Below are 16,575 nucleotides of genomic sequence, written 5' to 3'. Positions count from 1 at the left end.
TAAAAATCAAACAGCAAACCATTTATTTCCTCCTGTCCAAACAGACCTCAGCAGCACCCAAACAATGTGAGCCAACCCAAACTGTCACATAATACTGTACTTATCTATCTAGCACTGCTGAAGCCAAGCACTGAGTGAGGAAGATACTAACAGAGGGAAAGGCCAATAGAATTAGCACCATTACATTGAAGCAAACAAGTCATCTCCTGTACCTGAGGGGGGAAAAAAAGTAGGTTAATAAAAACAATTATTGAGTAACTAGAGGAAAAAAAATAATGCTAATGCAACAGAACTCAAAAAATTAAAGGGAAGGAGATGGTGCTATCATGAGGACACATCTTACAGAACTGAGCCACTGTTTTACCACTCACATTTTGAAGTGCCAGCAAGGACAAGATCAGGCAAGCATGTTGGAAATAGGAGAAAATGGGTCACAGAGTAGTGGAGACAGAATGAGGTACTCAACTGTTCAATTTGCATAAAGACAACTTCAAATCTACACTCAGGTATGAAACTAAAGGAGGGGAGCAGAGGCACACAAACAGACCTGGGAGAACATTTTCAAGGTCAGCTGATGTGATGCTGCAGAAACTCAACAAGGGATCACAAAAAACCCTTTGATCAAAAGTAAATCTTAAAAATTAAATGATCAGGAGATTTAATGCTTAAAGCATGGGCAAAGAAACATTTTAAACAGTACCAGGACAGCCAGTGATGAGAGGTGGAATAAAGGGAGTATTCTTTGGAGCGAGAGAAATCAAGTCATATCTCTGCAATATTCATCTGATACAGTTATACCTCAAATCTGAAACAAAGAAAACTCTCCTCTTAACACAGGATATATATTCTAAATGGAACACCTTAAAGGCAAAGCAAATGACACCAGCCAGCAATACCCACTACAAGGCACAGAGTAACTCACATTACGTTTACAAAAAATCCATGTAACAGTCTTGGCATAATGTTTTGATACAGAAAAAAAAAATCACAGGGATAAAACTTGTGCTCCTCTACCAAGGACACTTTATCCAGCATCCTAACCACATCAAACAATCACTTAACCTAACTGAGGAAGCAGAAGGACTTCTAACAGGTTTGGCAGTTTGTTTTGTTGGCTTTTTGTTGGTATGGGGTTTTTTTTCCCCTTCAGTTTTCTAGCTGAAAAAACCACAACTTTTCAGCTCGATCGAGTTTATTAGCAAACTGGAGATTCAGCAAGGAATGAATAGCTCCTGCTAAGAGAACAGCAGTGAAGCATTGCCATGAGAATCAAACCAATAGACAGCTGTGGTTCACCTCCCCTCCTCTGGCAATAGTTAATAAGCAACACTTTGACAGAATGTGAAATGCCACCTGCTAATAATTTGTATTTGATATAGCGCAGTATCATTATAAGATAATGGGAATCTCTTGTTTCCCCCTAACAAAATAACTGTTTGGAAATAGTCCTCCAGACATCATCTAAGAAATATCTGCAAGTGTACATAATGCTTCTACTGGCATAGGTGTATAAAAAATAAAGTGATATTCAGGGTTGCTTTAACTTCATGCTGTAGCAGACCATTAACGCAGCTCGTGGTAAATACTTGACTCAGACAACTATATCCAATACTCCTGGTGACATTGCAAGAACCTTGCCTTTTTGAAAAATGAAAGAATAATCTCCAAAAGCTCCCAAATTAACTCACTAGAGTCCTGGCCTTGATGCATAACAAAACATCAGTTATTCTTTAAACACAAAGGCAAGGATTAAACAACCCAGCAGTGCTCTTCTCCTTCATACTGCTGCAGTTCACTAGCAGTCCAAATGAACCATCCAGCATCATTACTACTGAATTTTTCCACTTCAGAATAAAGTCCCAGTTTTATTAATCAATTTGAGTTCTTCAGATGAGAGGTACTTACTAGTAGTATTTTGCTACTATCATGTATATACATACTGTAATCTAAACAAGACACAAACAAGCCTTTAGAAAATGACCTGTAGAGGTCTATCACCTTCCACTGATCTCCGTCAAAATCATATTTGGCTTTGTTTCAGCCTTTTATTGCTCTTTGGCACTAGTAATCCACCATTTCATCATTATAAAAAAAAAAAATCACAGCAGATGTGCCTACAAACAGAGAGAGCATGAAGCTTTAAGTGGATTAGGAAGAGACAAACTCTCAAGAAACAAAGTTCCTGAGTTTATGCTAATAAACTTACTTTAAAAGACAAAATCAAGGAGAAATGTATGCAGATTTCCTTGAGCACTTCTACTTTGGAGTGTAGAGGCAAAAGTGCTGCTCATGACAGACTACCTTTTCTGTACTACCCCACAGTATTCCAAGTATTTCTGTATTAGTAAGTTTTTCCATACTCCAATTTTGCCCTCCCAAACACCACAGCAAAGACACCACTGCAGCTGGCAGAGGTGGACATGTTTATCATACAATTAGCAATATAAAGCTGCATTGTTCTCTTTCCCTGTCTACACTATACAGATCAACAAATGAGATGAGACCACCTAGATTGAATTTTTCCAATGGCAAAATAATCTTCACTTGATTACTGATCAAAATTGGCAAGATAGACTCTAAATGCTACATGAATGAAGAAATGTAGATGCAAGTAACTTTTTTACTGTTGAGTAGTATTTAGGAATTAATAGTCTATCATGTACAAACCAGAGCAGGACAAGCAAAACCAGAAAAACAGAACAGTATGCTATAGTTACAACAGTACAAGGCACAGAAAACTTATAGTTCTCTAAAATAGTTTTGAGTCATCCTTGCAGTGTAAGCAGCATGGGTAGGGGGCTGCTATCACTGGTGAGTTTAGTGACAGGTAGAAAGGCACTATTCACGATTTTACTGAATTTACATTCATCTTTGCTTTCTTGGTCACTTCTTTGTGACATTTTTGCATGCCTTCCTTAACTTTTGGAGTAAAATAACAGATTCATCCACCAGGATTCACAAAATATCAAGGAACAGCAAAGGAAAAAAGTGTTTAAACTAAACATATGTCTCAAAAACCCTTTAGATGAAATTTTATAGCGTATCTTAGTTGTGTTTTACTGGGCAAGGCGGGTAAGCAAAATGGGTGGAGACCAAAAGGTTTTTAATAGAAATTAGTCACTAGGAATTCATCATTTCCCCTGTATAAAAATCTGCTTCATTCCCTAATTCATAGCAGCATATCTATAAAACTTAAGTAACTTACTTTGCAGTGGTCATACTGCTGCTGTAAGGTTGGAACATCCCCTCCAACAGGCATTTGTTTTTTCAGTTCTTCATCTTTTGCGTTCAGCCATTTGATTAACTCTTCCAGGGATGTCAGCAGTCTGTTCCATTTCTCTGCACTGGCCTCCAAGTGAGCCCTGTGAGACAGCATAACAGCATCTTTAAAATACTGAATGGCAAAACCAGCGTGGGAAAACAATAAACAAAATTACTCCATCAGTAAAATGAGAATGTTTCAAATGTTTAACTGCAAAGCTACTTTGTGTTTAAAAAAAATTAACTCTATTTTGGAACACTTTGCACAGTAAATGAAAATAAGCAGAGGAGAAACAAGGGAACACAGATAAATATATCCCTGATGCTCTAACTCATCTAAAACCTTGAACACTGCATGTCTAAGCAACGAAAAATCCCATATTTTGTTGTAACTCCACCACTGTTGTGCAACAAGCACAAGCATTATTTTGTGAGCTAAAGCACTGCAAAACTGAATCCTTTCACACCAGATCTTGACTCTTCAGAAGCAAAATCCAGTGTGTTCTACCAGCAGTGATCAACAGCAAATTGCTCCTGAACATACCAATCAGTGACACAAGGTTACTTAATAAATCATCTTTCATCAATGTTGAGTTACTAGACAATTAATATACTGAATCTGTTCCTCACTTTAATTGACAATAAAAGTCCAGTTCCACAATATCTTTTTCTATAATTTTCGGAAATACCTTATGGGCTGTCTTCTCCCTGCAGTGCCTAAAGGATGGATAGAAATCTTCAACAGGGACCAGCTACCCCTCCTTTACTGCAGTCATTCCACAGGATGACTGCAGTAAAACCTGCATATGACTGCACAGAACCATAACATATATGGTATCATTCAAGATCAGCACGTATCTAATTTATATCAGCAAAGACCAGTCTCTTTCTTCGCACAGGTGGGGGAGTAGACCTGAATAATTTTCAGTGTAGTTTAACACCAGTTCTGCAAGTTTCTCCCCTGCTTCTGAAGGATGAATGAACTAAACTCTATTCCCTTTCCTATTTTGCATGTTGTTGGTTATCTTTTTTTTTCCTGATTCACCATGACTCACACCTAGAAACTTTCACCTGTCTTGTCCTATATTATGATTTCAGATGGCATTAGAGTGAATGTTTGGGGCTGATCCAACAACATTTGCACTGAAGAGATTATGTGCTAAAAAGTTAACTTCAACACAAGCTAGGTTTGGCCACACATCTCCCAGCAATATGAGGATAGGGGAATCAATAAAGCAATCGAGTAAGAGTATATAAGGAGGGAAATACAAAGAAAAAAAATCCACATTTCTGAAAAGGATAAACTAAGTACCTTTAGAAAGAGAATCTATTCTCCTTCACTCCTGTGAAGGAAAGCACTTAGGTAACTACTTGGGAAAAAAAATAAAATTTAAGTGCTTGCTCGAAGCGACATTTTACCACCTACAGTTTTGTGTTATGGTTCCTATTGTCCCTTATTGCTCTCACTGATACCTTGATCTCAACACTGAATTGCAACAAGCTGCTTGTAGCTCAGGCCTAAACAGCAGAGTCAGCATCCCACCCTGCACTGAAGCACAAGCTGTTGTGTTGGCCTTGGTGTACAGGGCAGCAGCTTCTGAGTGGAATGTATTGTCTCCACTCTCCTGATATTTTTCAGAACTGGCCCTTCTTTCTTGAAGTGAAAACAGTTATACTTATTAATCAGGCAGAGGAGACACTGCCCTCTCATCTAAGCCAAGGCAGCCCACACTTAAATTTACAGTTTTGCCATTAGACTTTGATTGTTAAAAAAAAAAAAGTGTGTGTGTATATTTGAGAATTTCTACTACCAACTACAATTAAAATGTTCAGATTTATAGCTTTTTGTACATTTCATAGTGAGAGCTCTATTCATCATGACTTATTGCTGTTTCTAGTCCATATAAGCATCACTTGCCTCTAAAAACTAGCACTCTGAGGCCTCAAGATTCTGCTCTAATTATTTAGTGGAATTCTTGTATGCAAAATAACTTGGGAGATTTGTAAGAAGGGGAAAAACTGCTGCATCTAGATAAAGGACAATTAAAGGGTGGTTCACCACTATTTAACATACAGTGCAATAATATTAATAGTGAAAAAACTAATCTGATATTAATGTGAATCATACAGCATATGTTAAAGGATTAAATGCATTGTAATTTACCACTTAGTACTTGTGTGCATGCCAAATTATTGTCAATACCAAAAATAACACCAGCAAGTTCAAAGTCCAGCGCAAGTTAATCCTGCAGAGGTAGAGCAGTAAAAGGTGGAGAGGAAATGGACTACACCAGCAGGGACTTCAAAATTTTTCACTGAGTACAAAAGTGACCTAACATTCTAAAGAAAGACATTAAAAAGGGAAAAAAGCACACAGGAAAAAAAACTCATCACATCAGCCTGGATTTTCCCAGAACACTGTCCTTTTATTCTTATCAAAAGCAATACTGAAAATGAGAGCAAGCTGATGCAGCAGCTAAAGAGCAGACACAAGCATTCAATTTTCCTGGGGAGCAAAAAAACACATATTCAGTAAATCCCAATCAAAGCAAATGCTGCACAGGAGCAAGAGAGTCAAGATATGCTTCAAATTGCATTTCAGTGTAAAAGTTTAGTATCATGTTTACATTTGTCACACAGTCATTATTAGAGACAGAATATAAGCTATGCAGAAGTTCTGAAATCTTTCTTGGGCTTTTTTCCTAAGGGAATCCTGGATGAACCTGAAGAACACACAGATGCTCCCATCCAAGTGACCAGACTAAGAAGAACCCTCCCTGCCCCACCTCATGCTGAATAAAATCATCCAGAAAACAGCAACTCTGACACAATTCCCCTTCTGCTGACCCAAAGGCACTCTCTTCCCAGCTGGACATCTCCTCAGCTTTGGATCCTGCTATGGAGGTAGCACTTTTCCCACTGACTGACAGGGGAAGACACGGAATAAAAGAAGATTGGTGGGTGGTCCAAATATAAGAGAAACACAGAGAAACTCCTTTTCTGTTTCTCCCCTCCCTCAAACACTGACATCCTCACACCTCCTGCCCCAGGAGAAAAGAATCTCCTCTAAGCATTTGGCTTTAAAAAGCAGACCCCCCCACAAGCCTGCAGCTTTATTTTCTTCCTGGAAATAAGAGAAAAAAGAAAGGATTTCAAGAAGAGATGCGTGGCATCATAACACTTTAAGTACAGGTTTAAGCAGCTTCCATGCCTTTAAAAATATGTCAGAACACCACTGCTTTTCGAGTTTGGAACTCCCATTAGCTACAGTACCAAAGTAAACACAGTGAATAGCAACGCCAGCTCTGAGGACTGAAGTGGTGAGGAAAAATCCACACTATCTCTGTTTGGGAGTGTAGTACTTTCAGCAATTAAAAATCAGCATAATCAGAATATACACATACCTGAAAATAGTCTAAAAAGCTTACAGAAAATTAATTTAGGAACACTCTCCTAAGCTAAAACCCATAACAGAGCAATCATCTTTTTCATTCTTCAGTCCTAGCATGTTAGAGTTACATATTGTTCTCACTAGAGTCATCCATCCATACTTTCTAATTGATCAAAGATACAACAAGAAAGCAGAAAGATACGTCAAGAAAGCAAAAATTGAAGACAAACAGACTTCATATCAGTTCTGTGCTTTGTTACTTCCCTATGAAAGTTTACAGGACTCTTGCACAAATTAGAAAAATGAACTGCAATCAAAGAACAGGGCAAAATGCATGGACTCAGAAATACTACACTCTTTTCAGTAATGACTGAGATTTGAAAGGTTAATTTACTTGTCTTAGATTATCACCAGTATTCTCTTTCTTGTCTATCTTCCACTTGAATCTCTGCTGACATGTGGCTCTGCAGCAGTGCAGGTACCAGCAGAGCAACACTAATGCTGCCCAGTGGTATACACATGCCACATCTATGAAGAACAGAAAAGATGGGTCCGTGGTCAGAAAATGTATTCCCAATTTCTGAGCAGTGACTGCACAATTGGTCTTTCTGTACTCATAGTTGTACAGGATAAGTGGCTTGAAGGCCCTTTTCCATTTCTTTGAAATTATGACCAACCCCAGGAATGGCCAAGCAACCCAATGGTTCTTACTAGGACTCCACAATTGATAAGCTATTCTTTTAAGAGCACGCTTTTGTCTTTCTCTCAGATAAACCTGTGAATAGACCTCATAGCTCCTCAAGCCCAGCAGCTCTTGCATTAAATTGGGTATGTAGTGAAGCCAGTCTCTGCAAGCCCGCAGACCAAACTGCTTAGTTCTTTGGGTTCAAGTTCTGCCTGTGGGCTTTCAAGGAGCTGATTTACCTGTTTCATTTAACTGGTGATTGGAAAAGTGGATATGAAAAATAAACACCACATTATCCACTCTATTTCATTCATTCAAACTCTTGTGCCTGAATTTCAAGCTCATCTCATTTTCCTGGCCTTTGGAATATTCATCTCAATGTTTAACATTGTTCTTTTCTTTTAAAAGAATGGTTTTCTGAAGCCAACAAGCAAGTAGTTGCAATTAAAAGCTCTAGAAATTATTTCCTATGTAATTCAATATCATGTAGAGTTTAACTCAATAATGAATATGGCAGTATCTATTTCAAAAATGGCATCACGAAGATTTAACAATTACCACACTTGAGCTTGGCACAGATAGGGTATAGAAACTGTAAAATGCATTCCTTGATTAATAAGTACTTTAAAAAAATTTCAGTTGAATGGCAGCAATTAATAATTAAAAACCAATTAAAGGCATCAAGATACTAAGATGAAGTTCTATTAACTTAATAATTTCAAAACCAAAATTTTGTAAAAACAAAACCATCAACCAACTCCTGATTTCTACTCTAAGTAATGGCAGATTTGCAGAATTATTTCACTGACACTGCCATTGATTTACAATAAGGAAAGACTCAATGCACTTTCTGGAAATTTTGGTACAAGGTCGGCAAGTTACAACTGTGAAGATCTGGAGAGAAAACAAGTAGTTAAGGCAAACTGGTGAACAAATTCACCAAGTTTCTATTTCTGCACTCAGGAGTCCTTCACAAAAGAGAATAAATATTTTATTTCAATGCTATGGTCATATTTGTCAAGCCTCTTACAAGACAGGTACTGTGCCCCATCACACCTTGATGTTTCCATCACTCACCTGATGTTAGCTGACTTTGCCTTCAGGTCATTCCAACGCTGGTTCATGTCATCAAGCCGGTGCTGGAGCAGAGCAGCTTCCTCAGAGTTTCCCAAGGCTTTCACCATTTTCTGTCTGTTTCCATCAATGCTTTTAAAGATGTCATTGTGGGCATCAATCTCAGCTTGGATGTCCTGAAATACCAGCAAGAAAAGTTCAAACATAGTTCTGTGAGTAACTCCGTAAGGAGAGGAGGGAAGAGCTGACTCTAACAAATACTCCTAAACACTAGGACAGAGTATGTGTTCCAGCTTTCTTGGGTGGCTCTGATAAAAGATGCACAGGAGAAAAACTGCAATCCTATTAACGTCACTTCAAAAGGTCTAGCTTTCTTAAGTGTGAGAAAAGGAGTCTGAAAGTCATCCAAGGCTGCAAAAAAGGAAAGAAAATTATAAACACCAAGTTCTGTGATGTTGTGTTTTGTAGCACTGAAGGTAACTAACTGTCTCCTGTTCACCCACGCATTTCACACAGTGTGGCATTTGCAAATGCACTAGAACTCATTTCCTCTCCAGAAGTTACACAGATTCAGCCTTAGCTATGTCATCTCTTTCTCCTTTGAAACAAAACATTCCAGAAACTTTACACAGTCTAGTGAAATAGAGCCTTTACCTAGTATTTTAGGTCACACATAATGAAAGCATTTAACTAAAATCTGTCCCCTTAAATTGCAGCTAAATGGTTACAGCAACCTAAAGTCCATTTTTACAATCAAACTACATTACAGTGTGGGCTGAATATGTGGAGAGGTAGACATAAAATGGCAGGATGCATTATAATCTGAATTTCACTACATACCGAAAAGAAAAAGAAAAGCTTGTGATTTCCATTCAGTTGATTCATTTCTCCTCCCCTTAGAAATGAAACACATTTTATTCTCTCATCTACCATCTGCCTCAAGAAACACATTACAGATGTTGTCTTCATCTAATTGAGCACAGTATTATTTTTAAAACACATAATAAAAGCAAACAAAACTTCCTGCACCACTGCCAATGGTTTCTAGCATCCATACATCTATCTATACTCCAATAAAGCAATGTAAATGTGTGGAAAGCCAGGAGGTGTACAGGCTGTCTCAATAGGATTAATCAACGATGATTATGACAGGAACTTGATGCAGATGTAAAGAAACTTCTTTTGCAAAGGAGGAAATCAAATAACAAATTCCTTAAAGGTTTCTATTCTTCCAATCAACTCCTAAGTAATCACATCTGTTCAGAAGCAGAAAAGGAGGGGGCTTTTGCACCTCCCCATCCAAAAGATGTATTCCTGCAGCCACATACACAAACTGAAGTGGAAAAATAGCCATGAATTAGAGATAGTATGAAAGCTTTCTTGAGTTAATGAAAAAAAAAACAAAGAAGTCAGGATACAGGTGAAGAAGTGGAGGGAGGAAAGATGGGGCAGAGGGAAAGGAGGTGAGAGGGGGAAGGAGGCACTGGTGAAGCCCTGTCCGGCCAGAGGAACTATAGTGTGACTTTGAACAACTGCCTTTCTTTGCCCTGAGATTCACTCCTTTAAAGCACATAAAAAGACACTTTTGTTGTCTTTAAAACAGCCCAATAAAAATCACCATAATAAACACAGAAACAAAAATTACATTTAAGAGGAAAAAATGAAGTGGAACTGTCTGATGATCAGCCAACACAAGTAAGATGGCAGAGTCATTAGCTGAATTAGATGCCTATCCGAAAACGTTTGCAGCTCCTGTCCTTACAACCCCAATATGCATGCAGGTGCAGTGAAACGCAGCTCAATCCCACACAGCAGGAGATACAAACACTGCACACTAGTTACAATTCTAACTGCAATGAATCTGCTACTAAAGCTGGGTCATGCAAAAAATTTCTCTTTGCCTCTTCAAAGTCACAAACAACTTCACTGAAAACAAACTGATTTCTAATCTTCTATACTACAATCACAATATTAATTGTAAATCCATTCATTCTAGAACCTTCATAAAGCATTCTTTGACTTGAGAGGACAATTCAGCATGCATGCTCAAAAATGTTCCATTCACAATGGGTTTGATTTTACATTTTCCAGTCATCATGTAATATTAATTAAGGTACAATAAATCTGTTCACATCCTTGAGTCCCATCTGTAATAACCATGTTGAGACAACTCAGTTCAAAGAATAAAGTTAATTATGTAACTTATCTCTCAATTCTGATTTCCACTTTCCAGGTAAAAAACCCAACAAACCACTGCCAGCTGACAGATAACCCAAAAGGATTGATAAAGTTAATGAATGTGAATTTGTAACAGTCTTCAAACAAAAGATGGAGAGAAATGCAAATAACATACCCCCGTCAGTGTGCATATGGAAAAAAATAGAGCAGGAAAGGGGGATATGAAAAATTACTAATAGCAAGAAACGGACACAAAAAGTTAATTATTCTCCAATAATGATATAAAACATTTGGATTTTTAATCATGTACTGTCTTCTGGATGATAGGCTCCCATCTTATTCTAAGACTGCTGTAATTGGTAGCAGTTGGGAATACTCTCCTTTACTCACTGTGTTATCAGTCCTTCAATTCTTATTCGTAAACATGTGGTTACCCTCCCTTCAAATTTCTAAGTGGAAAGGACTCTATCATTCTGTAAACCCCAAAATTTATGTTCCTCCTAACCTATTATTTCTCTTTCTCCTGCCTTTCTCTTAGTCTTTGATTCTCCATTGTCGTCTGTGTGGCAAAAAAATGGGATGGAAAAAGTTGGTTATGCCTGCTCAGGCCCCAGTGAGGATTAATTCTAGTAACAGTTAATCCACTTTCAATTTTGCAATACTTTAGAAGAAACTCTAAATATTCCCCTATTATGACATAGAAGATCCCATATTCAGAGTCACTGGGGCAACACACTGGAGAATGCAGGAGAAGAAGGAAAAATTCTGTTGCTTTTGCCAGGTAAAGAGGGGGATACAACTATGAAACTCCATCATTGCTCTTAAGCCCAATGCTTAAGGGATCTGGGCCAGACTGGTTTCCCAGTGCATGTGAAACAAGTCAAAGGTCAGAGAAAAGAAAAACCAAACAAAAACACAACAAGAAAAAAACCCCAGAAACCTAAAGAAATACACTATAAACAGAAAATGTCTTCTTGCTTTATCAACTTTGGTTTTTTTGAGGCACTACTATAGAGATGCCATATTTTGCAAATATTTATGTGCACCTATCTGTTAAACAGAATTGATAATTTATTGGATGAGGTCAACATATTTGTTGACATGCAACTGCTTGCAGGATTAATGCCCTAATTAAAAGAAAGCTCTTTGAGGAAAGATTTATCTCATATATAAATCAAGGTGAAAGCTCCAAAGTTTAAAAGACAGAAAGGAGAAGAAATAACCAAACTGGCATTTAGATATGTACTTAATCCTAGCCAGACTATTAAAACATTGCCACTTCCCTTAAATTCCTTTTAAGTATTAAGATCAAACTGCTGCCTTTCTCCACTTTGGTGTGGTGATTCCAAAATTCTATTTCCATTCTGAATCTTCTCTGACTACTTTCCTTCTCTTCCTCTTTACCATTCTTCCTGCAGAATTCAAGCTTTCATTTTATGTTTGGATTTGATTTTAAACCTTGTCTTCATAATAAAAAAAACCCTATTTCTTGTTTTAACTCCTACCAAATAAAATCTAAAGAATCATGCAATGACAACTGAAGAGCATGTGTCTTTAAAGAACATATAAATATGTGCCACACAGAAGGCTGCAGATGGCAATACGAAAAAGGACCCAAAAACACAGTTGAATCCCTTTGAAGTTGCTACCAGAACAGCCCAAAGGCAGACTGGAGTGATGTGCCCAGGGTAAAAGAAAGTATGTGACAAAGATTGGAACAGAACTCAACTTCTGAGCCCAACTCCAAGATCAACCACAAATTAAACTTTTGTCTTTTGTTTCCCCCTTATGGACTGCAAGGATATGCTAAACGCAGTTACAGCATTAGGCATGATTGTCCTTTGGAAACTATCAATACTTTACAAAAGGCAAAAAACCTCCAAATCAAACTAACATCATTCCCATGATGTGTCTTTACTAAATTACAAAACCAGAGGGCCTCTAATTCACTCCGCAATCCTCTAAGCTATTAACCGATTCATTTCTACTCACATTTTTTCAGATTTTGTCTGTATTGGTAATATACCAGTAAAGACTGTAACAAAGGAAGACTATTTCCCTTTTTATAGGGCCCAAACACTTCTGTTGAAGATGAAAACACAACTAATGAAGATAAAATCACAACTAATAGAAGAAAACTCCATGGTCAAATTGAAGTGGAAGAAGCGATGCATTTTAAAATACACAAAATATTACTGTATTGAATTCTCACTATTAAAAATGCTGGGGTAATAATAAAAGAATCTAAACCAGGGAAGTTATTTTATTTTGTAAGTGAAATAAATATGTTCCCATAGCACTAAAGGTTCTATTATCAAGAAACCTTAATGAAATTTTTCTTACATATAGGACACAAAACTCAACTTAGCCTCTCAAGAAAAAAGTCAACAGCATTCTGTACGAAATCATAGCTCCACAGAGGGTTTAAAGGCAAGACTCATCAACATTTTACTACAAAGTTTTTTGAACCCACTATATACAGCAAAATTCTGCATTACATTAAAATTATTTTTATGTTTATTAGGAAACAGAATCCCACTGAATTTTCATAAACATCTGACCACATATCAGAGATGGCAAGTTATGTCACATAAACCAGACATGGCTTGCAAGAAATGGACATACAAGTACAATGCTGATGCTGTGCAACAAAGCCTGGTATCATTTTATGTTGGCACACACATCCTTTTGGTCCCCAGGGACCAGCCATCTGTTGTGGCTTTCAAACCACATGTTTATCTTAAAAGGAACTAGTGGGGTTGAAGTTGACTCTTCATAAATGAAAATCAGATTGAAAAATTGCATTTTTCTCTAGCAAAAGCTACTCTCAGGCTATTTTGCCAGAACAGTTTTGTACTTCATGCACCCAATACAGATCATGCCTGTGATTGGAACAGGCACACAGAATTGCAAGTCTCATAAAAATGATTGCCCATTGCCTTCACTGACAGTGTTCTAGTCAGCTAAGACACAGTTACAGAAATGCTGCACTTGCCTCTTCCAAAGGTCAGGAAGAAATGTGATGACTGCTCAAAGTACCTGCAGAAAAACGTCAGTGCTAACTAAAGAACATAACTGCACACCACAGACAACAAGACAGAACATTGTTCTCTGAGGTCTCGCAGCAGGTGTCAAAGAAATGGACCTTTTATTTCTTAATAGCAGATTGCTTCGTTTATTTTGAACCAGGTACATTTTACCTGCTGTTGTCAACTGCTTCTGGGAACACTGCTGTGGCAAATATTCCTTTTAGCCTCTGCTTTACTTGGAGCTTTTCACTTTCTGATGAATCTTAAGGAAAGAGTAAGAATTAGAGCATGATAGAGGTGTATGAAAGTGGCCCTTTGTGAAAGGGAAATTGGACTTTTATTGGTCTCCACCTTAAAATGCTGGAGGTGGCTGGGAAAAAGATATGCTTGTGTAAAAAAGATGGCTAAAAACATCTCATCCAGGAAGTTTCTGATGTCAGAGAACAGTGATTCCTTTAAAAGGGCTCATCCCATTCGCTGTTTCAGAGGCCTGCCTGCAGTAGCAGTTGCTCTTAAGCAATCCATTTACAATGAATTCACATTCAGAAAGCAGTACACATTGAAAACTTTTAGTTAGAATTGTCATTATCTTAAATCCACCAGTGCCAGAAGCGTATAAAGATGACATTAAATCTCTCTCAAGTGTCATACACAGATCACACCATTTCACTGCAGCCACTGTGACCATAGTGTAAGATCAAAGCAATTTACAAAGCAATTTCCTGTAGATACAACAGAAATGTATTTACTACTTAAATTCTCAGATATTTCATGAAGAAAAAACAGAACTTTTTTGGAGCAAAACCCACTTTAGGACATTTTTCACTTCTAATTTTCAAAGGCTTGTATTACCAAGAGCCTTGTTTCAACACGTCAAGTTTCTAAAATGTTGACTTGCGCTTAAGCCTCTTGGAGAGCACCCTAAGAGGGGACATATGGTGTAGTTAAAGATTAATTTTATCACAAGAATGATGATGCATTTACAGGAAGGCTGAGACCGCCTCCAACAACCTCTGTGGCTCCATTGCATGGCATAGACTCAACATCTGAGGGGCACCATAAATGTGTTAATACTAATTCCAGCAGTCACATAATTACGACGGAACAAAGCCAAAGCAGCCCTGCCTACTGCAGTGTAATGTGACTCTGCTTTTGCATAGGAAGGGAGTGTCATGCAAGCTTCTGCAAATGCCATCTGGCTTCTGCATTACGATCACAGTAACAGCACTCATAATTCTCTCTGTAGAACGTATTAACGAATCCAGAGAGCTGAAAGTAGCTTACAAGCCAGGATCACTGTCATAACACTGTTTCTCCTGGCACCAAAAACCTCAGGAAGGACAGGATGGGTGTGTGGGGAATCATAAGAGGGACAGATGAAGCAGGAGAGGAGGGGAGTTTGCTAAATAAGCACAGACTAACGTTTTAGAATTTGTGATCAAAGTCCACCAAATAAAACGTTAACTTTCTCCAGCACCAAAGTATCCTTTTATGTTGCATTTCAAATTTCAGCACAGTAGACAACAAAATTTCACAGCAAGCTTCTAGCTAAAAAATACAGCAGAGCTGTGAGACCTCTAAGTTTTGGGTTTGGTGACAATTGCTATGATCAATTTCTTTAAGATAAACACTGGAATATTCAAAGTCACAGGGGAGTTTATAAATACCAGGGCTTGTATGATTCATAAAATATTAGAAACACTGCTCAAAAACTTCTCTCTTAACGAAGTCAGCATTTCAGAGTCTGGCACGTGTCCTTGTCTTTACAGGCTACCACAGTGGCAGCTGCAAGAGAAGAGTGAAGTCCAGATGATAGACTGGGAGCAAGAGAGAAGCCAGTGACTTACACAGTGAATAAATCAGATCTCAAATGCTTTTGCTATTACTCTTGGCTACTTTTGGAATCAGGCTTTACAAGCCACTCTCCTACTGTGGGACCACATTTTTAAGGTGTTTTATCTAAATTCATAAATAACCTACTTTGTATTATGTTACATACTTGCAGGATACAGGAAGTTTCTATGGTGAAAAAAAAGACAAAGCAAATCTAAGAGTGGTTACAAGCATGGAAATGAGGTTTCACTAGAAATGATGACAAATAGATGAAAACAATCTGTTCTTCAACATCCTCATGTCTCTTGCTAATCAGCACAAACTGCAAAGCCAAACCTCCTGCCTCTAAGAATTACTGCTACCAAACAACCTGGTAATACAAAGAGCAACTAGTTGGAATAAAAGAAGAACAGATAAAAGAGTGGGAAAGTTGCATATTCATTGGAAATAATCCTACTTACAAATGCTATCATGAGATCTTCCAATTCAACTAAAATAACACTCAACTAAATTTAACAGTAAACCCCAGAGCACTTGCTCTATGTCAATAGTGGAACAAAGTCACAAGCAGCCTGTAATGTCCCCTTATACCCTTGGCTTAGCAAAGGCCAAACTGTTCTTAATTTGCTTTGGAATTTAAAATTAAATAAATAAAAATGCCCACGATCAGGGGACATGCTCTAAAACTAATTTTGTAGAACCTGAAATGAGGAAGATAAGCAACATTAGGTTTCTATAAACAGAGTACACATGAGGACATAAACAGCAATACAGAAAACCGAAGTTAAACATCAACCCGCCTTTTTTATGTACTGTGTAATTTTCCAAGGCATACACAGCCTTTTTCAAAGGCATGTGTGCAAGTGCCTCTCATACCTTTTCAAATTTTGTCAGCAACTCACGTAAGCTGAAGTTCAGACCAATCATCATTAAGCGTCTCCTGAAGCCTACATTCTCCTGGTACGTCCTCCAAGCCACGTCTATAGCCTTCAAAAAGTTTCTCTCCTTTTCCACCTATACAGTCTCCAAACGCTCCAAGCGCTCCAGTGTGTGTCCCTCTCCTGGGCTGTGCTCCCCTTGGAACAGCTCACACAGTGCCATCGTCACAGTCTCCGTGTCCCTGC

The 16,575-nt window shown here is 38.0% G+C and overlaps 1 protein-coding gene across 3 annotated transcripts in view; it reads right to left on the bottom strand.

Moving 5' to 3' along the window:
* The window catches only part of UTRN (utrophin), a 316,443-nt gene that overhangs the window by 108,674 nt on the left and 191,194 nt on the right, over positions 1-16,575 (bottom strand). For 2 of the 3 annotated variants that reach the window (XM_066315631.1, XM_066315629.1), the window contains 2 exons: positions 8,415-8,587; positions 3,206-3,362 (listed from right to left, as the gene is read on the bottom strand). In XM_066315631.1, the coding sequence (XP_066171728.1) occupies positions 3,206-3,362; positions 8,415-8,587 (330 nt within the window). Of the gene's footprint in view, positions 1-3,205; positions 3,363-8,414; positions 8,588-16,327; positions 16,453-16,575 lie in introns of those variants that run through there. The other variant, XM_066315630.1, reaches the window with a different exon arrangement.

Source organism: Sylvia atricapilla, chromosome 3 (genome assembly GCF_009819655.1).
Source record: "Sylvia atricapilla isolate bSylAtr1 chromosome 3, bSylAtr1.pri, whole genome shotgun sequence".
NCBI classification, from domain to species: Eukaryota; Metazoa; Chordata; class Aves; order Passeriformes; family Sylviidae; genus Sylvia; species Sylvia atricapilla.
Note: the sequence above shows the minus strand (reverse complement) of the source record. Positions and strands in the feature narration are given on the sequence as shown.